At 52.4% G+C, this 21,480-nt stretch overlaps 1 protein-coding gene across 4 annotated transcripts in view; it reads left to right on the top strand.

Moving 5' to 3' along the window:
* Nucleotides 1–21,480, top strand: part of ASTN2 (astrotactin 2) — a 604,755-nt gene that overhangs the window by 429,710 nt on the left and 153,565 nt on the right. For all 4 annotated transcript variants that reach the window (XM_048822555.2, XM_075120548.1, XM_048822557.2 and 1 more), the window contains one exon: nucleotides 2,770–3,035. In XM_048822555.2, the coding sequence (XP_048678512.1) occupies nucleotides 2,770–3,035 (266 nt within the window). The remainder of the gene's footprint in view (nucleotides 1–2,769; nucleotides 3,036–21,480) is intronic.

Genomic DNA, 21,480 nt, shown 5'->3' with positions numbered 1-21,480 from the left:
CCCCTTTCTAGTCAGTTTCAGTGCCCTACTCCTTACTATATTCTCCACAACAGATAGGTAGGGGTCACAGTTCAATAGTGGGGAGGGAACAGGATTTGAACCAGAGTTTGACATCGCCTCTTTGGAGATGGAACATTTTTTGGCTCAGGGACTGTCACATACTATCTATATGTGCAGAACCCAGCCCCAGGGAGCCCTAACGTGATTGGTATCTAGGTACCACCCTAGTTTAAATAATAATAATAATAATAATAATAATAATTAATAATTAATAAATAATTAGTTAATACTCAATTATAATGATCACAGGGCTTGTCTCACACCAGACAATGGGGCTATCAGGCCAGACAGCTGGTTCATGTAACCTAGAATCTTGCCCAGTACTTGATGAGTAAGAGTATTTCGTGATGCTCGCCAACCCTAAGTGGTGTGTTTCTGTGCATTGGGGAAAAACGGGAGGTTGGGGGGGCATCATTACTTCCTGACCTCAGCTGCCTGAAGCTTTCTGTCTTTGATCCTCACAAAGACTGCACCTCCCATGGTTTCATGCACCCAGAAACCCACAGCAAAACCCCATTGAAAGTGCTTCATGTGGTTTTGCATGTCCGAGACCTGAAATCCCACAACAGCCACAGTCTCCCTGCCAAGTTGTCTGAAAGGGTCATGAGCCTTCCAGCAAACCTGATTTGGAATTAAGGCGCTATGTCTGGGTGAGCTTCCATTAGTGTTGGTGGTGTATTGGACCACACCATTCCTAAGCAGTAGAGCTGGTCCGCTTTGATTTTGTTGACATTTTTTTTTTCCAATGAAAAATAGTGTGTGTGTGTTTGTTTTATTTTATGTTTTCCTAAATGAAAATAATTTAGATAATGGCATAGAGAGTACACTTATAAAGTCTGTGGATGATACCAAGCTGGGAGAGGTTGCAAGTGCTTTGGAGGATTAAAATTCAAAATGATCTGGACAAATGGGAGAAATGGTTTGAAGTCAATAGGATGAAATGCAATCAGCATAAATACAAAGTACTCCCCTTAGGACGGAACAATCAGTTGCACACATACAAAATGGGAAATGACTGCCTAGGAAGGAGTACTGCGGAAAGGGATCTGGGGGTCATAGTAGATTACAAGCTAAATATGAGTCAACAGTGTAACGCTGTTGTAAAATGTGGAAGTGTAGTACTCATTTTGTGCTAGGCAAGAGCCCTGCAGAAGACAGGCTAACCTTATTGTTAATAGTGCGAGATTTGTAGAAGTGGGGCTTGTGCTAGGCGGCTGGGAAAATTGTTTGAGATGCTGTTTTTTGACCTTGCTTTGATAAAATTGGAATGTAGACTGTAGCAGAATTTGTTGAGAAAAATAAGATAGCAGGTAGGAATATGTATAAACAAACTGCAGCTGTGATCATTATTGCCTGTAGCAAAAAGGTATAAAGGCTTTCCTCAATTGCTTATCTATGGAGCCCTACCTGGAGTGAGGCAGATTCCCTGCCCGGGTGTGTAGTTCCCCTCTTGCAATTGCTTGAGAATAAACGGTCTCTGATTTGTTACAACCCACCTAAGAGTGAAGACTCTGTTTTCTTCCACACAAAAAAGCAAACATCATTCTGGGATGTATTACCTGGAGTACTGTGTCCAGTTCGGGGTGCCACATTTCAGGAAAGATGTGTACAAATTGGAGGGGAGGGATAGCTCAGTGGTTTGAGCATTGGCCTGCTAAACCCAGGATTGTGAGTTCAATCCTTGAGGGGGCCATTTGGGATCTGGAGCAAAAATTGGGGATTGGTCCTGCTTTGAGCAGGGGGCTGGACTAGATGACCTCCTGAGGCCCCTTCCAACCCTGGTATTCTATGATTCTATGAAAGTCTGGAGAAGAGTAACAAAAATTACTAAAAGTCTAGAAAACATGACTTGTAAGGGAAGATTGAAAAAAATGTGTTTATTTAGGCTGGCGATGAGACGACTGAGAGGGGACATGATAAAAGTTTTCAAGTACATAAAAGGTTGTTACAAGGAGGAGGGAGAAAAAATATTCTTCTTAATCTCTGAGGATAGGACAAGAAGCAATGGGCTTAAATTGCTGCAAGGGCTGTTTAGGTTGGACTTTAGGAAAAACTTCCTAACTGTCAGGGTGGTTAAGCACTGGAATAAATTGCACAGGAAGGTTGTGGAATCTCCATCAGTTGGGATATTTAAGATCAGGTTAGGTAAACACCTGTCAGGGATAGTTTAGATAATACTTAGTTCTGCCATGAGAGCAGGGGATTGGACTAGATCACCTCTCGAGGTCCCTTCAAGTCCTACGATACTATGAAAAATTTCTTTTCTGATGGGTATGTTCCCTTTTATTTCACTGGAAAAAGGGGCAGGGAGGGAAGAAAATAAGGGAGACAAAGGGGAAAGGGCAACTGAAAACCTTTTATTTTTTTTCCAAAGACCAAAATTTTTTGGTTTTCATTTTATTGAAAAATCAAACAAATCTGCAAATTTAAACACAGAAATGTTCATTTCTTTAGAAACATTTCACTCAAAATACATCCCATTTTTCAACCAGCCACACCAAACAGCAATGTGAAAATCTCATGTTTCTCTTTATCTCCCTTCCCTTCTCTTGTGCCTCCATCCTAGCCTGGTCCCACACGACCTGTGCTGTAAGCAGCTGCGTTTATCCTGGCTGCTGTGGTGTTCGGTTTGGCGACAGAAAATGTTTGATTGGGCTGAAATGTATTTTCCACTGGTCTTCTCCCCCCCCCTCCCCATTCCCTAAACAGAAACGACTGAACTCGGTACCAAGAAGGAACTCAAGTCCATGCCATTCATCACCTACCTCTCAGGCCTGCTGACAGCTCAGATGCTCTCGGACGATCAGCTGATCTCAGGCGTGGAGATCCACTGCGAAGAAAAGGGCCGCTGCCCCTCCACCTGCCATTTGTGTCGGCGCCCAGGCAAGGAGCAGCTCAGCCCAGCCCCCGTGCTGCTGGAAATTAACCGCGTGATGCCCCTGTACACTCTGATACCGGACAATGACACAAAGGAGGTGAGTGAGGTGGTGATGAAGCCTGCTCTGGAAACTCCTCTCTCTCTCCCTGCTTTCCTCACCTCTTCTCTTCTTCCCGTCGATCTCTCTATCCAGTTTGGAAGCTCTTTGGGGAAATTTTTTGTATTTTTGTTCTGTGTTTGTACAGCCCCTAGCACAATGGGGCTCTGGTCTATGACTGGGGCTTCTAGCCACTACCGCAAAACAAATAATACCTCTCTGTCATAGCCATTGATCCTGCACTAGTCGCCACAGTATCTGAGAGCCTACCCAAATTATCCTCACCACCACAGAAAGGCCAAAACATGGCATTGTGTCCATGTGTCTCAAGCAGCCTGGGAGCATCCCTCCCTCTCCCCCCCACTCCCCACCCCCCAATCACTCCTTTTCTCACTGTTTCTTATGAATCCCTCTCTCTCTCCTTCTCCCCTTTCAGTATCCAAATCATTTTCCCTTTGGATGCAAAACAGAACAGTACCGGCAGCGTGTGTGTATGTGTGTGTTCGTTCTGTCCCTATCGGTCATCCACGGCTGAAAACAGAGCTCATGGTCTTTCCCATGGACGCCCCTTGAATTCAACAAACCAGGAAAATGGCTGCCTTGTGTGTAGGATCAGGACCTGGAGTGGCACCCCTTAAATGTGCCTGGGGAATCTGGTGGAGATTCTCAGTGCCCTAGGACTTTGCAAATAACAGCCTACATCTCTACCCATCCCTTGCACAGGGAACAGGGCCTGGGAACAGGCCCCTGGGATTCACCCAACCAGCCACTGGAGGTCACTGTTACTCTAACAGGTGCAGGCGAGGCTAAGATCAGCCTTGCTTCTGGCACTGGTTTCTCTCCTGTCTCTTGCTCTCTGCAAATCCTGCAGGAACGTAAATGTTAATCAGATGTAGATTTATTTGCTGGTTTCCCCAGTCCCTGCTCCCCCCCACCTTCACCCCCGGCCCCCAATCCAAAAATGACAGACCTGTTTAAAGTCACTTATTAGCACCAAGCCTGCACTTGATTAAGGGGCTCAGAGCAAGCCAGCGCGCGGCAGCTGTGGGTGGGACGAGGGGAGCTGCAGGTCTGGAAACAATCCCAGCCCCGAGTAGAGGTGTGGCCACCTAGTGCGATTCCCCCGCGCTCTCCCACACCCTCAGAGGGCAGAGCACCGATCTCTCTCTCTCTCTCTCTGCGTCCTCCCCTCCTCCTGGGCCTGTCCATCCTTCTTTCTGCCCCTCACTCTCCTTCCGTCTCCTTCTCCACCCCATCTGCCTGCCCCTCTCCGTGTAGCCATTTCTCAATCCTCTCTCAGTCTCCCTTGTTTCTCTTCCGTCCGTCTTTACCTGCCCCCCCAATCCGTCTGTCCCTCTTTGCCACTACCACTGCCTCTCACGATCCCTCCATCTCTCTCCAACCTCTGCTTCTTTCCATCCAGAGGAAGAGTCTGCACTCCTTGGCAAAGGCTCTCCGTTCCCCTCTGTGCCCTGGATTGGCCCAGCCGGCCCCTGATCATGGCTTTTAAAGCTGCCCGTCCTTTAACCAGGCTCGGGAGCTCCTCCCGCTTGTGGCAGGTGAAGTGCAGGAGGATTGCAGTCTTCCGAAGCTGGCGGAGCCCTAGCTGGCCCACTTGGACCTGGAGACCTCAGACTGGCAGACTTCATGGCCCCGATGCAGCCATGATACTAGCCTGGGCTGCGCCGGCCCAAGCTTCTTCTCCCCCGCCCCCCTTTGCAGTGAGGGAGCATAGATGATGGACATTGCTGGCTCTTGGTGTCAAAGCAGCCTCCATGCATCCACCACCAGCACCATCCCATCAACATGCCCTCTCCTTCCATGTGAGAACTTCTGCTGGGACACTGACAACCCCTCTTCCCCCAGCCTGACCCAGGAATGAACAGGGCGGAATTTCCTTTAAGAGCTGGGAGAGACGAACGGGAGGCTGATGCACACACTGGCTTCTTCCCTGGCCGCAAGACAGGACGGAGCTATTTGCAGCTTCTCGCAGGCAGCCAGAATAACCCAACAAGACAATGGCGTCTTGGTCTCCGGAGCGCCCTCCCTTACTCCTAGCAACACATCCACAGTCAGGGTGTTGGGCAGTGACAGACAGTGAAGGCTGCCGAAGGCCAGGGTGGATCCAAGAAGGATTCGGGAATCAGTAGGCCGTGTGTGTGTGTGTGAGGAGGCGAATAGCCTGGAGTGGGCACTGAGCCACACTTATGCCGTTTGGTAGGTTGGGATGTTACTGTGATGGGGAGTGGGGGCAGGGTTGTTCCCTCGGGATGCTCTGCAAGATGTCAGTTTGTTTTGGGGAAGGGGAATGGGTTCACCAGCAGGCAAGGGGTTAATGGAGGAGAAAAAAGAGAGGGAGAGAGACCAAGCCAGTCTAAAGAGCTCCTGCTGCTACTGCTCATCCACCAGGAAGTAGGACAGCTTCTCCGCCCCTCCCTTCCCCATACGCTCGCTTGTGCAAGGGGGCAGTGTGGCCTTCCAGTCTCATCTCACTCTCCTCCTGCAAAGCGCCCCATCACCCCTCCCTCCGCCGCTACCATGATGCAGCCATCCCCTCCCAACCGCCTCCTCCCTCTGGGTGCCCAGAGATCAGATCTCACTCTTCCCAGGCTCCGAGCAGAAGCAAAGTTCCCATGTGCCCTGCCCTGGAAGGGCCTCCGGTTTGGCTTGTGAGTTGGACACGGGCTGCGTTTCTCCAGCAGCAGCGTCACTCCCTCCCTCCGTCCCGCGGAAGAGAGACTGTCCCACCGGCCGCAGCTGGAACCGAGCCCCGAATTGTACTTTCTGCTGAGGCCCTGGAAAAACCAACCACCCTTTTACGAAGACTTTGATTAATGCGCGCGTGCTCCTCCCTGCACCTGCTAACTTTGCACACAGAGAAGCATGCCCCCAAAGGGAGCCTGTCTCTGCAGGCGGGGGTTCCATGCATGTGCATGCAAATTTGAGGGAGAAAGAGCCTTCCCTCCCTTCCCCCAACACTTTCTGCATCAGCAGCTGCTCCTGCCAATGGCGGAGCTTGGATCTGAGCTGCACATTCTCTTGCGCCTGTGCATCCCATGCCAAAGAGAGGGGGAAGGCTGCTCTGAGAACGGCAGGAGAAGGAGTCGCAGAGGCGGAGGGGTGCAGGAGAACGCTGCACGGAAGGTCAGGGAAAGTCGATGCGTATGGTGTTGGCGGATGGAGTTCAGCTGAGTACATGTTATGTGCCAGACGGTGACCATGTGGCACCATTGCACAGCAGCTGTAACCCGGCCTAGGCCTCCTCTGTCCGGCTGGAGTCTCTGATGCTTGCCTTTGTTACAGGCCCCACTTACCCACCCACAGTCCTGCTAGAGGCCCTGTTTTTGTCTGGGGCAGGACACAGGTAATTAACTCCTTTTGTCTTCCATGTCCACCCCCCACCACAGCTTGCCCTCTGTCTTTTGCTGTCAATCTCTCTCTGTGTCAGTTATTTCATATCACTTCCTACTTTCTTCTGTTCCATTCTTTTCCCCTTTCTCTCTTTCCTCCTTTTCATTTTTTCTTAAAACCTTTTTTTCATCTGGTCTGCCCGCCCCTTTCTCCCCATTCCTTCCCTCCGCTCCTCTCTTTCTCTGATCCTCCTCTCCTTGTGCTTCAGCAGGTTATTCCCCCCCCCCCCCGCCCTTTAGCTCTCCATCCTCTGTTGACTGAGACAGCTCCCGATGTCTTCAGAGCCAATCAGCTGTAATTCACAGCCGCCAGCCAGGAACCCCCAGTAAGAACTTGCCGTCGCTTCTGTGGGAAACTGAGTCAGGTCTCTCCATCCCAGTGTGGGGAGAGAGCCAAGATGTTCACGGCATCGCTCTTACAGCAGGCTCGGTGCCCTCAGCATGATTTCTACTGGGGAGAGCGCAGCGTCCCCATTGACTGAAAGAATTGGGGTTGGAATGACGCAGGCCCTCTATTGTAAAGAATCCTACAGGGTCAGGATTGCTGGTAGGAGAATAGGCAATGGAAACTTTCATGACACCCCTGGGCTAAGTTCACTACCTATTGAAATTGATCCTACCAAATTGTCACGGCCAGGGCATGGGCAGCCGGGCCAAGTGGGCAGGGCTGGAGTCGGAAATCAAGAACCGACGCCAAGGTCAGAAACCAAGAACCAAAGCAAGGCGAAGGAGCAGGGTCTGTCATAGACCCAGATGGGGATCCACCTGGTTGCACAGACCACTTCTTGGGGTCCCCACCAGGCTTAAATAGTGTGCCTGGAGCGATCAGGGCCCCCGTGAGCACAGCCAGACAGGCCCTCTGTGGGGAGCACATTCTGTGGTACTTTGCTCCTCCAGGCTCACAGCCTGTCGGTCACTGCTGGCCCACAACTGTTGGGTGGTGACATGGGTACAGCAGCTGCTCAGTGTCCAGCAGACCTAGGTTCTAGCTGCTCCGTACACTGACAATTCCTACTCCTACAGCGTTCTCTCAGTCCTCCCCATGCAGAGAGGCAGTGAGCTAGGTTCAGGGACTTTACTAGCTGATAAAGGACCAAACTGAGCCCTGGCTACCAAGTCCCCATCTCACTAGAGGAGTTCACCATAGTATCTGTTCATGGGGTTTACCCTACACGGCAGAGGTGCAGGGCAGATTTAGTGACTTGCCTGAGGTCACACAGAGACAGTGGCAGAGCCAGGAACGGAACACAGGTTCTTCTGAGTTCTAGTCTACAGGCCCAGTTACCAGGCCATTCTTCGTCTCCACTGGAGTCACTGGGAGCAGTACCCTCCCCAGCCAGAGCTGAGTTATGCGCACATACAGATGTGCACCATTCTTCTGCCTGTCCCTCCCCTGCATTGGGTCTTTGCCCTGTTTTGATTCTTTGAATGTTTCTTTCCTGTTGAGGGCACAATTGTGAGCTACTTTACACACCAAAGCAAGGATGCAAGAGGTCACCAGCTTCCCCCTGCGCATGCTACCCCATATCATGGGTCAGTGCGTGAAAGGGACGGCAGCTTTCAATGCAGGGTTACTCCGCATCCTGCATGAACTGGCAGACAGGGGCCTGCAATGGGAAGAGCCTTGACTCCTCCCTCCCTCACCATGCACCAGTACTGATGGGGAAGTGATCTGTACCAAGCATAAATCTGGCACAGATAACTTCCCCCACTCCAGAGTATGGGGAGACCAGGAGGAACCAGGTGACTCTCGAAGTCGCACTGCGGTTCCTGGCCTGCTCTCAGGGCAGCGTAGCTATGTGCTGCCCCTTATGTGGCACAGGCTGTAAAATGACACACTTGCCCTAGGTGATGATTTGCTCTAAGGAACAGCAACTCTGTAAGAGAGCAGAAGGGAAAGATAAGAAAACATTGACCGGCAAAGCATCCTCTTCCAGCATCAAGCTTGAGGACTGGGGCTGGTCTCCACCAGTTGCGGAGGTAGAAATATTTATTGACCTTGAGCACAAACAACAAATGCAGGTGTCTAGGACTCCCACTCAAACTCCAAGATGTCCAGCCTGGTGTGAATACTCAGCCCAGAGAGATAGACTTCACTGCAGCAGCCATTCAACACGAATCACCCACAAACTAGTCTCGTGTTTTCCTCCAAGCACAGGATCCACAGTTATTCCTCCAAAAACTCCCGTTTGCTGTCTGCTGTGGGAGTGGGTAATACTCAATTGATGTAGCTATTGCTCTCCTGTGGAGTGTCTGCAAGCAGATAAGGAGTTCTTCGCATTTATTTAGTAAATAACCTGTGGGTTGACTCTTTCATAGTGAATATTTGAATTTTCCTGTGTGTTGCCAGGCTGCAGCGGATCGAAAAGTCACATGCTGGACAGTATTTCTGATTGCAGATTGGATGCACAAGCACTTATGTGAGTGCTTGGGTCTGAGGATTCAAACTTTACTTCCTGCAAATACTTGCACACATGGATCTTCAACGTTCTCTTTCCACAAATGTTTTCCCAGCGACTTAACTGCTCCAGTGTCCGCGGGACTCAGTGACAGGTGGGGTGAGCCCGGCCCAAGGAAATTCATTTCAAAATTCAAACACCTATTCCTGGCCGTCTTTGGCTGTCTGTGCTGCGATGCATGGGCTGTTAATGAAGGTTTCTGCAGTGAAAGGACGCGCTGTTCTCCACTGAGAACTCCTGCTCTACCAGTCAAATTGATGCGACTCAACTGTCTTGGGTGGAGCAGGTGACTTTGTTGCCTCTCTTCAGTTTATAACAGCTACCCAGCATGGTTTCGAGTGAGCTCCAGTCCTCTGCTTCCTGTCTAAGTCAAGCCTGATGCAAATAGGCAGAGGCTATGACTAAAGCAGGGGCAGGCAAACTTTTTGGCCTGAGGGCCACATGGGGTTCCGAAACTGTATGGAGGGCCGGGTAGGGAAGGCTGTGCCTCCCCAAACAGCCTGGCCCCTGCCCCCTATCCGCCCCCTCCCACTTTCCGCCCCTCGACTGCCCCCCTCAGAACCCCCGACCAATCCAACCCATCCTGCTCCTTGTCCCCTGACTGCCCCCTCTGGGACCTCACCCCCATCCAACCCCCCTGCTCCCTGTCCCCTAACTGCCCCGACCTCTATCTACACCCCTGCCCCATGACAGGCCCCCCGGGACTCCCACGCCTATCCAACCCCCCTGCTCCCTGTCCCCTGACTGCTCCCCGGGACCCTCCACCCCTCCTCCAACCCCCTGGCCCTGGCCCTCTTACCATGCCTCTCAGAGCAGCATGTCTGGCAGCCGTGCCGCCCGGCCGGAGCCAGACCAGTTGCCGCACTCCCCTGAATGAGTGCGCAGCCCCGCCCCCCAGATCACTGCCCGTACGGCAGCATGGCTGCAGGGGAGGGGGAAACAGCAGGGGAGGGGCCGGGGGCAAGCCTCCCGGGCCAGGAGCTCAGGGGCCGGGCAGGAGGGTCCCACTGGCCAGATGTGGCCCGCGGGCCGTAGTTTGCCCACCTCTGGACTAAGGCATGCAGTGCGGGGCATCGTCTCACTAAAGGTCTCTGGGGACCGTCGCAGCGTGTAGGCTAGTCTGCTGTCTCTGTCCTGCTTCCGTCTGCTTGTGCATCGTAACACCACTGGCACTGAGCAATGGTCCATCCATGCCAGGATCCTGTCTCTGACAGCGACCAGTCAGCGCTTCAGGGGGAGGCGCAACATGCGCTTTCCTGTCAATTTTCGGAGGTTTCTCCCTCTCCTCCATCATTTATTGGTCAGTTCGGCTCGTGCAGTGAAGCACAAAGGTTTCTGCCCATCCTACATCTTTGTTCTGTCTTATGGAAAAGCTCCCTCTCCCCGTGACCCTTGGCACAGAATGCAATCAAGTGAACACAGCAGCCATCAAACAGCCCCACAGGAAGAGACATGTAACAACAGCCTTTCTCAGACAGGCTCCAGTGCCAAGGAAAGGAATCACTCCACCCTGCCTTCAGGAGGGTGCGGTTTAGATGTCTGCCATGGTCATTTGGTCTCCTGGGCTTAGCCCATGCTATTCCACCAATGTATTCCTGCCCTGCATTGGCCTCACATCCACCTCTTGGGTCAGGCAAGGTGATTCTCATTGCACCTGGAGTTTCCCTGGCACTGCTCTCCAACTTTGAGCCGGGGGAGCATCCATCTCCTGCAACGACCGGGCAGGGGGAATTCCTCCAGCTCTGAGTGCAGCCAGGAGAAAGAGAAAAGAGGCAAAGCCTGTAATATTATCATTCTCACCTTTCTGCTTCTTTGACTTCTCAGCTCTCTGCAGCTGTGTGATTGACTAGCAGCCCCGCTCGTGATAATCACCCAGAGGCACAGGCTGAGAAAGCGAGAGACATCAGGTTTGCGTACTCTGTAAACCTCCAAGTCCCCTGGAAGAGGCGGTTGGAAAATGAGCCAGCCCACTAACCCAGAGAGGCAGCAGGAAGAGAATGGAGCTTACGCTTCCCCCCACACACTCTGAACATCACAGTATTGAGACCTAGAAGATTCAGTGCATGCATAGTATGCTGGTTACCTACAGGAATCCACCTTCTGCACCAATAGCAAGCCAAGGGATGCTGGTTTGAGGGGGGGTGGGTCACACCTGACTGGCTGGGATCTTCCTCTTGCAAGATAATAATTTCATTTGCATTGCACTTTCGCCCATCAAACACACACGCACACACAAGCTCTCCCAGAGCAGCTTGGCCAGCTGCAGAAACGCTTAGATGGTTGCTGGGGAAGGGGAGCAAAGGGAGATTAATCTCGTCTCCTGCGGGAGATTGATTCAAAGCTCTGTTTGAATGTAAGGAGATGAATTAACTTCTAGTTAGAATTTTAGGAGACCTCTGGGACCTTTATTTAATTTTAAACGTGAGTAATTTCAGCATCAATCGCTCGCCGTGTCGCCCTCACAGCAAAGAGCACAGCACAGAACCTGCAGGAAGGGCTTGCTTCGTGAGTGGAGCTGCCAGTGCATGGTCAAAAACACCTGTGGCAGTCTAGGGACCATCACCTCCCACGTGGCCTCAGGAAGAGGAGAGGCCAGGCTCCCTTCGCACCCTTGTTCTTCCTCAGCTGAAGGAGATGCCCAGGGTCCAGTGAGCAATACTGACCTTTGGTGGACTCTATGGGGGCGTTTCTTTATCTCCCCCGCCCCAAATGGAGACCTCTCACTTCACCGCATGTGGGAGTCCGGTGAGAGATCCTCCCGCATGCACAGTACCACTGTGTGTGTGTGTGTGTTGCGGGAGGGGAGGTTTCTTTAGATGGGAGCACAATTCTTCATTACTACCTGATGCTGCTGGCTGCACTTTGCAGTCTCTTGTTGCCAGTGTTCATCCAGCCCCCCTCCCCTGTGTCTGTGCATGGATCTGGCCTCCCCTGAAAAGGTTCAGCCGAGCCAACACTTGACACTTCCCCGTGTGCCAGAGGCCTTAAATGATGGCCTTGTTTGTACTCCCCCTTCCGACCAAAGGCGCTTTCCTGGTAGCGCTAGAGAGGCCTTTATCTATGCTTATTACCTTCTCTCCCCTTACACAGGCTTGTATGGCCAATATATACTTTAAGGAGGGGACAATACCCACCTGCTTCTCTGCACAAACAAGGCTGCGCTGGGAACTTGATCAGTAAATGTGCACTGAGGTTTGTCCCCTCAGAGCCAGTCCGTCCTCTTCATCAGTGCTTCACCCACCCATCCTCGGCAGCTGTAGGAGTCTGCCCATCAGTGCTACCTGTCTGGGAAATGCTCCGGCTCGCGGAGTCTTTGGAACGCTGTGGCTGGTGGTGATGGGTCGCAAAGGGAACTGCAAGCAGCCCCACCGATGAAACCAACTCTGCTGGAATCCCCAAATGCCGCTTGCTGCCCACCTCCCTTCCCCCCGCCCCTTCTCTCTCTTACTCTCAGTTGCTGCCCGGAGCAGATGGGATAAACAGAAGGAGACTCAGACACATATTGGCCATCTGTCCTCCTTAAATCTGGCCAAGTAAACGGCCAAGTGGAAAAATCCAACTGGGAAGGCTCTCACTGGCTCTTCCCGGCATTCCGGTTAGCAGGTGCCCCTCCGATGGTACCAAGCCTGAGCACACCAGCCAGCCAGGCTCGGCCATGGGGCCTCCGTGCCGGAACAGAAGGAGCTCCAGTCAGCATGTGAGATCAGGCCCATGGCCCTGAGGGGCCGAGGGAGGCACGGCTTCAGGACTGAGGAAGCGCGCAGTGTTTGCATTGAGCCTGACCCACAGAGGCAGTCTGGAGTTATCCCCAACTAAGAGACCCCCCTCAGAGACCGCAGGGTTGTCTTCGTTTGCTTGGCTGCGCTGCCTGAAAGGTTGTGGCCCGCTGATGAAAATGAGGCCATGAAAGGAGAGAGGGAGGAAAACCCCTTCGTCACACGCTCCACTCCCCCATCCTTCCAAAGCTCTTTTGGGTGCTGGGCTGGGGGGGGGGCTGTAATTGAAAGTTACGCACCCCCCACAAGATGTCTCAACTCTGTGACAGCGTTTGCACGAAGCTTTCTCTCAGAAGTTCCCCGTCCTGCTGCAGACAAAGAGCCGGTGTCGTTACCGCTCTGAGCAGGTCTAGACGACACAGTGGCAAAAGCAATGGCAGCCTGTCTAACCTGCCCCTCCCAAGGCCTGTTGTTTTGCAGCGTGGGCGCAGCTCCAGCGGCAGACCGGAGTCAGAGAGTCTGTGTGGCGCAGTAGGGATACGTTAGTACAGGTGTGAGACCTGAGTCCAGCAATGGTAAACGCAGGTTTACAGTGCAGTGTGGATGCTCAAGCACTGGCTTGGAAACACATGAGACCACAAGCCCAGGTCCAGTACATCTGGGTTTGCAATCTAGTGTGGACATACCCTAAGTGCTACTGTAGGACAGCTAATAATAATTAATAGGCATTTGAGAATGGGATTCCAACCGGGCTTTGGCTCTGATACCTGCCTTTAAGCTGATATCACTATCACACATCCATGCCCAACTATTCCCAAGGCAGATGCTCGGGGTGGAGGGGGGAATCCATTCTGTTTGGGTTCTCACGCTGCACTCACCTGCATGGTATTTGAGCACCTGGGCAAAGAATTTACTTTCCATCACTGATGGTTGAACCCCCTGTGCCAGGGTGGCCCGCCCCTTTAAGGACCAGGAATCCGTGGGGCAGTCAGCCCAGTTCACTTAGCCCCACCCTGCTGTCATCTGCTCTGGATGTGGGGCGTATGTTGAGGAAAGCCCAGCAGTGGGGATAACTGGCTGGGGAGGAAAGAAGAGGAGCTGACTGCAGAGGAAAGCCCAGCAGCTGAGTGCTGGCTGGGAGGAGAGCAGACAGATTGCTCCTGCCTGGGGGCGTGAAGCCTGGGTGAGGGCACGAGCTGTTTGAGGACTTTGGCTGGCCAGGGCCCTTGGTAGGAGGAGGCAGTTTGTTGGGGTGACCAGAGCCCAGGTACCTGTTGGTGGATGTGAAGACTGCCATTGCAGCTGGGACCTACCTGTAAGGAAGGGGGCTGGACATTGAGCCCAGCTAGGCCAAAGATTCCTTTGGAGTTTTTTTGGGGGGGGCAGGGGGAGGAGGTTGGGAGTTTGTCCAAAGGATACTGTTACCATGGAAAGGTGGATTTGCTGGGGGGTCAGGTCAGCTCTATGCCGGGAATAGGCTTAAGATCATTGTGGGGAAATTGAGGCGGACGTGCTGCAGTGCTGCGTCTCACTGTGAGGGGGTGCGCCAGGACAGCGAGTCTTGGTGTGCTCCCCGCAGCCTCTGTGCCAGAGTTTCTGCCAGGGAAAATGGGAGATTGAAAGGAGCTGCAAGAAACCCCGTAACAGTGTGATCCAAAGGCCCAATTGGATAACATGAGCCGAGGCGCAGGGATGCTTTGTCCTCATGGGGAGTTAGCACACGTTTCCAGCAGGGATTTGCTTTGTAACATGATGTTCAGGTGTAGCAATGTGCAAAGCAAGCATCCCCAAGGAAGGTGCGCTCCGCAGGCTGAATTGGAGTGAAGTGCACATCTATGTTTGCTGGGAAAAACCCTGGGAACACTGGTAGTGTAGCATCTCCCTAGATCCACAAACACACATCTTGGGATGCTCTGGGGCAGAGGGGAAGCAGGAAGTGATGACAGGTGGGAGAGGACAGGAGGGTTTGTTGACAGTCAACTATCCAAGCACCTGCAGATCAGCTTGGGAAGGTCTCTGGAAGGCTCACAAGCCAGTGTAGGTATGGCCAGCTTGGCCAGGCCACCCCTTGCCATCTCTGATTTCCATGAGTTAATCACTCTCTCTGATGATGTCGCAGTTTGCCCTAGAGGCAGAGCAAACCTGGACCTGGGGAAGTCAGAGCCATGGACTGAGAAAATGAATCGGGATGCCGTAGTGCTGAGAGCCTCCGCGAATGCAGGGAGGAAAACAATCAAAGAGGAGCTAGAGCATGTCAAATGTGGATTTACTCAGAGCACTTTCTGACCTACAGCTGGCCAGGAGGCACTGCATACAAGGTTGTGATATTTTGCTCTTATCCCTTGAAGTCTGTTCAAGCAGACAGACATTTGTGCCCCTTCCCATTGGTCACATTTTTCAGGGTTGTTTCTCTGTGGTATCCCAGAGCTGCTTGTTTTAGGGGAGGGGAGGGGAGGAAAAATCTGTACCTGTGACTGGCAGCAATGCCAGGGAAACTGGCATTCATAGGGCCTTGGTTCCAACACTGCAGCTCTCGCCAGCTTCTCCAAGCACTCTTGGGTCCTAGTCCCGCCAGACTGCGCAGAAGTGGAAGGCCAGGCAAGCTTCTGAAAGAAAAGAAAACATTCTGTGCACGCAGATAATTCCCCCAAAGCAGAGTCTGAAGACATGGAAGGTCGGTGCCAGTAATTTATTTTTCCATGGACAAAGTCGCAAGGGAGCCAGAGCAACTGGGGACAACGTTGTTATTGAGTGGGGGGGGGAGGGGGGAAGGGAAGGCCGTTTATATCTATTAATTGGCACTCATCATTCTTGCATTAATACGCTGTGCAAAGTTTAGCCACTCGGGCCTCTTCCTGATATGGATCTCGTCCACATCCGACTTGCATTAGTGAATAGGCCCGCTCTGATCTGACCTATTGTGCTATAATAGGGAGCTTTGTATTCTAGGTGTGAAAGCAAAGCCGACTCGCCTGGACGGGACTGTCGCTACAGTATGAATGTTGTCTGATGCTGCCAGGTTTTCCAGTTTCCTCTGCTGCTCCCTTGGTTCCCATCAATAATAGAAGCCAGTGCATTGCCCATCCTGGATCCTTTCCAGCACCCTGAGCTTTCTGGCAAAATGTTGAAGTCCCTTCACAGGATGAACAGCAGGAGATACTGCTCCCCAGGGAAAAGCAGCCAGAGAAGAGGAGGGTGTGAGCACTAGAAGATGTGGTCGCCTGCCAACAACAGTAGGGAAATTTCACCTTCCTTTGCTCTGAATCTGGAACAGACTTGCAGACGCAAACTCCATAATCCTGGAAAGAGTCCCTGGTCTGGGAAGTCCTTTATTTTTATCTCCTCTATTAGATGTTGTAACTTATATGGAGTAGCATTTATCTCCTGCTGAAGCCCATTGAGCCATGCTGCTGGGTTTGAAATGCACTGAAACCGAGGTCTGACCTGAGATTACGGTTCTGTCTGTCTAGGTGCTTATATGGCCCTAATCCTTGCAGAACCTTCACTCGCCAATAAATGAATGCCAATGAATAATGCCCAGGGCATTATTTGTATTACTGTAGTGCATAGGGGCCCTTGTCATGGATCAGCATCCCCTTGTGTTAGGTGCTGTAAAAACTTGTAGCATTTATCTGCACAGGATTTGCCCTGTTATCATGATAAAGGTACGAACTGGCTGCTGTATCTGAAGGGCACTCCTTGCTCCACTCCCCACAGCCGTAGCTGTGTTTGACCAGGAGGATTGTGTGGTTAATGAACCCCAGTGTCAAGTTAGTGGTACAGAAAAGCAGGATGTTAGTCTTGGCTGTGGGACTAACTGCCACCAGAGATCAAGCCGATCCCATGTTTTGGCTAAGTTAGCAGCTTCAGAATGGAAGAATGGGGCCATGGCCTTGGTTCTTCTTTCCAGAGGGATGTGACGTGACTTTGGAACTCATGTAGCGTTGCCTAGAGATACCTTTATTGATGCCTTGGAAATGCATGGAGACCACATAGCCAGGTCACAGGGTGCACCTCGGAGACCAGAGAGTAACAGATGGGGTCTAGAGGCAGTCAGACTACACAGTAGAAACAAGGCATGTATGATGCACAAGAGGGAAAGCAGCTTTGAGTAACAGCCCATTGAATGGAGGGTCACAGTGGAAAGTCTGCTATCCCATAAAGGATGATGGAGGCATAAGAAAGATCAGATCTGTATCTAACTCTTTTGGGATGATCCACAATGTCCTAGTAGATGGGTGCTCCTTTCTCAATGCCCTTTGCAATGAGCTGCAAGAGAATAAGTCTTCTCAGCATCTTGTTCAGGTTCACCATCATGAGAGCATGCACTCAATTTATATATAGGCAAAATGGATAAATGGGCATAAAGAGAGGAACCCCATGCCTTCCTTTTAGCGTCACAGGCACTCCGATGTGATAAAGAAGGATTATTATCCCAATTTTACAGGTGGGAAAACTGAGGCATGGGGTGGTGAAGCAGGTTGGCCAAGGTATCCCAATGCATGAGCAGCAGAACTGACAATGGAACCCAGGCATCTAGCACCCTGCTGTCAGATGCAGAAAAGACTCCATGATTGCATTCATCGTTCGGTTAGAAGCTCCTCTTGGTTTTGAGAGACGTGCTGATTTCGAGCCCTTTACCCATTCCTCCTGGCAAAGGGGCTGTCCCCTGTACTGTCTGAAGGAGGCCATGGAGTAACAAGAAAAAGATGGAACTCTCATTTATTGCTGAGGTTGGTCTAACCAAGAAGTTAGTCACTGGGGGAAAACAGAGATTAAGGTTTGAGAGGCTTATCCGGGAAACCAATGCAAGACACACAATGTACCAGAATAGCCAATTTCTATTGGAATAATCCATCCAAACAGTCTATAGCCAGATTCCCTCACAGAAATTCACTTCCGCATTCAACCTGCCTGCATTTTTCCCCCTGATCCATATATTCCCCTCTGTAATTCTTCCTGAAAATGAGGCATGTACTAACCACAAAAGTTCTTTGATCCAAAGAATAAGTAAGGCCAGATTTCCAATCCTTAGCAGCTCCAGCTGAGGCCACATTTTCAGACATGCTCAGCACCCAACATGCACCCAACTCTCTGAGCTCTTTGGAAATCCTGAGCCCCATGGTGGGTGTTGAGTCCTTATGAGAAGGCTGGCCTGAAAGCTCGGGCACTTGAAGTAGATTCTCCCTCCCCACTATCCTGCAGCTGTTCCTCAGTCAGCCCTGGTGTTAGAACTTTCTTTGTGTTCAAGGTCCTGGGAGCTGGACTGGGGCCCGCAGGACATTTCCCAGCAACCACCAAAAAGCTGTCATACAGGAATGACTTTCCATCCTTCCCTTTCTCACCCGGATTTGAGCTGTCAGCAGACTGTTAAAATGTTTCTGTATTCAATTGCGGAGCCTCTGAGCCATGAAAACTAAGCAAGCCCTGTGTTCCCCGTGGCACAAACAAGAGGGGAAGAAAGACCCATCTGCACTCACGTCAATGATAGATGGGGTACGTGGGTCATTCATTTTCCTAATATTTGTTAAGAATAGACTCAACGTATGGCAAGATGGGGTTTTACGGCCCTTTATGTCTTGTTCACGTCGAAACAAACAAAGTAGCCGTCTTGGGGGGGGAACCATCAATCCATTATATGGGTATGTGTGGGTGTGGGGTGTCAGTCTTATTATACCTTTAAGAGCAAATTTGATGCTGTTGCGGTGATTCATAACGCTATATATCTAATGGCATGACTCCTCATCTAGAAAATAAAACTTCTGAGCCAGTTTCTACTCTCACAAATCTTCCTCTGGCACTGAAGGATGTAAACCAAGTGCCCTGACTCACAGGGAAGCCATACAATTTGAATACTTTAAAATGAAGGAGAAATTTGCCTGAGGACTCAGAGCAGGGTCGGGGTGCTGGGGAGTGGTTAGCTCCCACAGGACAAGCAGCCTGTTCAGTGCATTGTGGGAAGGGAGTTACTCTGCCATCCCAGGCGCCTCCAACATGGAGGGCCCAACCCTGTGAGGTGCTGAGCACCCTCACGTCCCTTGACTTGCCATGGCTCAGTACTTAGCCAGGATCGGGCGCTAAATCAGCACATCCAGGGTTAACTTTATGGTGCTGTGGGCCTCCCTTGCCAATGTCCTAAGACGGTGATGTCGAAGAGAGAGAAGGGTTAACTTTGGGTATGGGAGCGGGGAGAAGTACCTTTCAATCACAGACACCAAAGCAATGAGGTAGCTGTGTCAAGGACAAGAAAGGGTAGCCTCCCGGGGGATTAGCCCCCAGTCACAGACGCCCTAATGCCAAGACAGGGAACAGAGAGTCTTCAGTCGCCCAGGGTTGGGGCTGGATTAAAGGTGTTTTGGGCCCGAGCACAGCTGTGTTTGAAGATACACTCGATAATCAAAGATGGATATATGGCAGATCTCTCCCCCTTCATATGTGTCCCACCATTGCCATCTGCAAGCAGTCTTTTTCCCCCTGAGGGTCACTGTTTGGATTACAGTGATTGCAGTTTCACCTTTGTCTATGTAAGCGGGCTCTGTGCAGCATCCCTTCCTTCTTTACGATGCTCAGGAGAGGGAGAAAGCAAGCAGGCAGCCGGGTTACGGTGACAGCCCAGCTTGCAGGGTAGCAGATAGCCCTTGAGCATTACCGCTGTCTGAGACTGAGCCCCTCCAAGAACCAGATAGCACCCCCAAAAGACACATTCGTACCCAATGAGCCAGGCAGGTTCCACTCATCAAGTACTACGTCCCTACCGGGCAGCAGAGAATTCCTGAAGGTTACTGGGTGGTCCCACAGGAGGAGGTACTGGACTCCTACAGGCTACGGCAGAATCAGCTGGGCACCCCACTTTGCAGCAGGGGCACCTAAGCACAGTGCAGAGCCCTGAATGTTGTGGCAATGTCCCTTGAAGGCATCAGGGAACCCCTGAAGGTTACAGTGGGTACGCTAAGGTAGACATGGAGCCCTGAGGGGCAACGCGGTGGCCCCAAAGGGAATTTGGAGCCCCAGGATTGTACAGTGGTGTCCTGGAAGGGTAATGCAGCTTCCTGGAGGCTGCAGGATTCTGCTGGAATCCTGCTTCAGGAACTGCTTTGACCTTTGTCGCGACCTGTTTTTCCAAAGCACCTGACTTCTTCCCTTCCTCTGATCCCCCCCCTCCGACCCAGCTCCCCACGCACACACTCCCCAGCGCACACACTTACTAGAAACCCTGATTAAAAACAAGCAACGCGCAGCTCTGCCGAAGCCTGCCCACTGGCTGTCTGCTGAGCCCGACGCCCAGCCTCTCCTGGCTCGGTTTGACGTCAGCCAGCTGCTCCTCCATAAACAAATGTCAGCGAAATTGAATAGAGGCTGCTGTCAGGGCCGGGGGCCCATTGTTTCTCGTGTAACTCTGTTACTGCGCGTAGGTGCGCTCAGCCTAATGAGTGGAATTGAAGGACGCATCGATGGGCTAACCTCGTTTGTGTAAAGGTTGACACAAGGCAGATCAGGGCTCTGTACCTGCAGGATCGAATTAAAGTGTGTCAGGTTGCGGGGGAATGGGGGGGGGGGGAGCATGTAGTTCCTGTAAACAACAAAAAAGAAATTAACTCTTGGATGGGGCTAAAGGGTATGGCCATTGGTGGATGAGATTACATCATTAGGTGGCCAGGGTATCCAGCAAGGAGCGAGCCCAGGCGAGGGGGAAAGAGCTGCAAAAGCACCGACCTCTGACTCTGTGGAAGCCTAGCGCATGCATGTTCGTGAATACCAGTGACCATGCACCCACTGCTGCACCATCCTCGGGGCAGTGTGAGTGCACGGCGACATGACGCAGACGGAGGATGTACGGGCATGTTGTGATGGTGCCAGGGTGTCTGGCATGGCAGGCGTGCACCACACGGGCAGTGTGTAGGGGGAGAGTGCAAGGGGGCGGCAGCATTTGGGGTTGAGGTTGTGAGGCTTTCGGATGATGGTGTGACAGCAGACTGGGCACGGGTTCGGATGGGTTGGCAGAGACAGCAAGGGCCATAGATGTGAAGAGTAACGGTATGAGAACAGTACAGGTAATGTGGTGGCAGCTCAGTGGGGGTGGCAGGCGGCAGTGTGGGGTGCGGGGGTCGCGGGAGGGTGGTGTGTGATGGGGGGTGGCAGTGTGTGGTGCGGGGATGGTAGGGTGCTCTGCGGGGGTGGCAGGAGGGTGGTGTGCAGTGAAGGGGTGGTAGGGAGCAGTGTGAGGTTCGGGGGTGGCAGGAGGGTGGTGTGCAGTGAGGGGGTGGTAGGGAGCAGTGTGAGGTTCGGGGGTGGCAGGAGGGTGGTGTGCAGTGAGGGGGTGGTAGGGAGCAGTGTGAGGTTCGGGGGTGGCAGGAGGGCGGTGTGCAGTGAGGGGGTGGTAGGGAGCAGTGTGGGGTGCGGGGATGGCAGGAGGGCGGTGTGCAGTGAGGGGGTGGTAGGGAGCAGTGTGAGGTGCGGGGGTGGCAGGAGGGTGGTGTGCAGTGAAGGGGTGGTAGGGAGCAGTGTGGGGTGCGGGGATGGCAGGAGGGCGGTGTGCAGTGAGGGGGTGGTAGGGAGCAGTGTGAGGTTCGGGGGTGGCAGGAGGGTGGTGTGCGGTGAAAGGGGTGGTAGGGAGCAGTGTGAGGTGCGGGGGTGGCAGGAGGGTGGTGTGCAGTGAGGGGGTGGTAGGGAGCAGTGTGAGGTTCGGGGGTGGCAGGAGGGTGGTGTGCGGTGAAAGGGGTGGTAGGGAGCAGTGTGAGGTGCGGGGGTGGCAGGAGGGTGGTGTGCAGTGAGGGGGTGGTAGGGAGCAGTGTGAGGTTCGGGGGTGGCAGGAGGGTGGTGTGCAGTGAGGGGGTGGTAGGGAGCAGTGTGAGGTTCGGGG

The sequence above is a fragment of the Caretta caretta genome, chromosome 16 (assembly GCF_965140235.1).
Source record: "Caretta caretta isolate rCarCar2 chromosome 16, rCarCar1.hap1, whole genome shotgun sequence".
NCBI lineage: Eukaryota > Metazoa > Chordata > Testudines > Cheloniidae > Caretta > Caretta caretta.
Note: the sequence above shows the minus strand (reverse complement) of the source record. Positions and strands in the feature narration are given on the sequence as shown.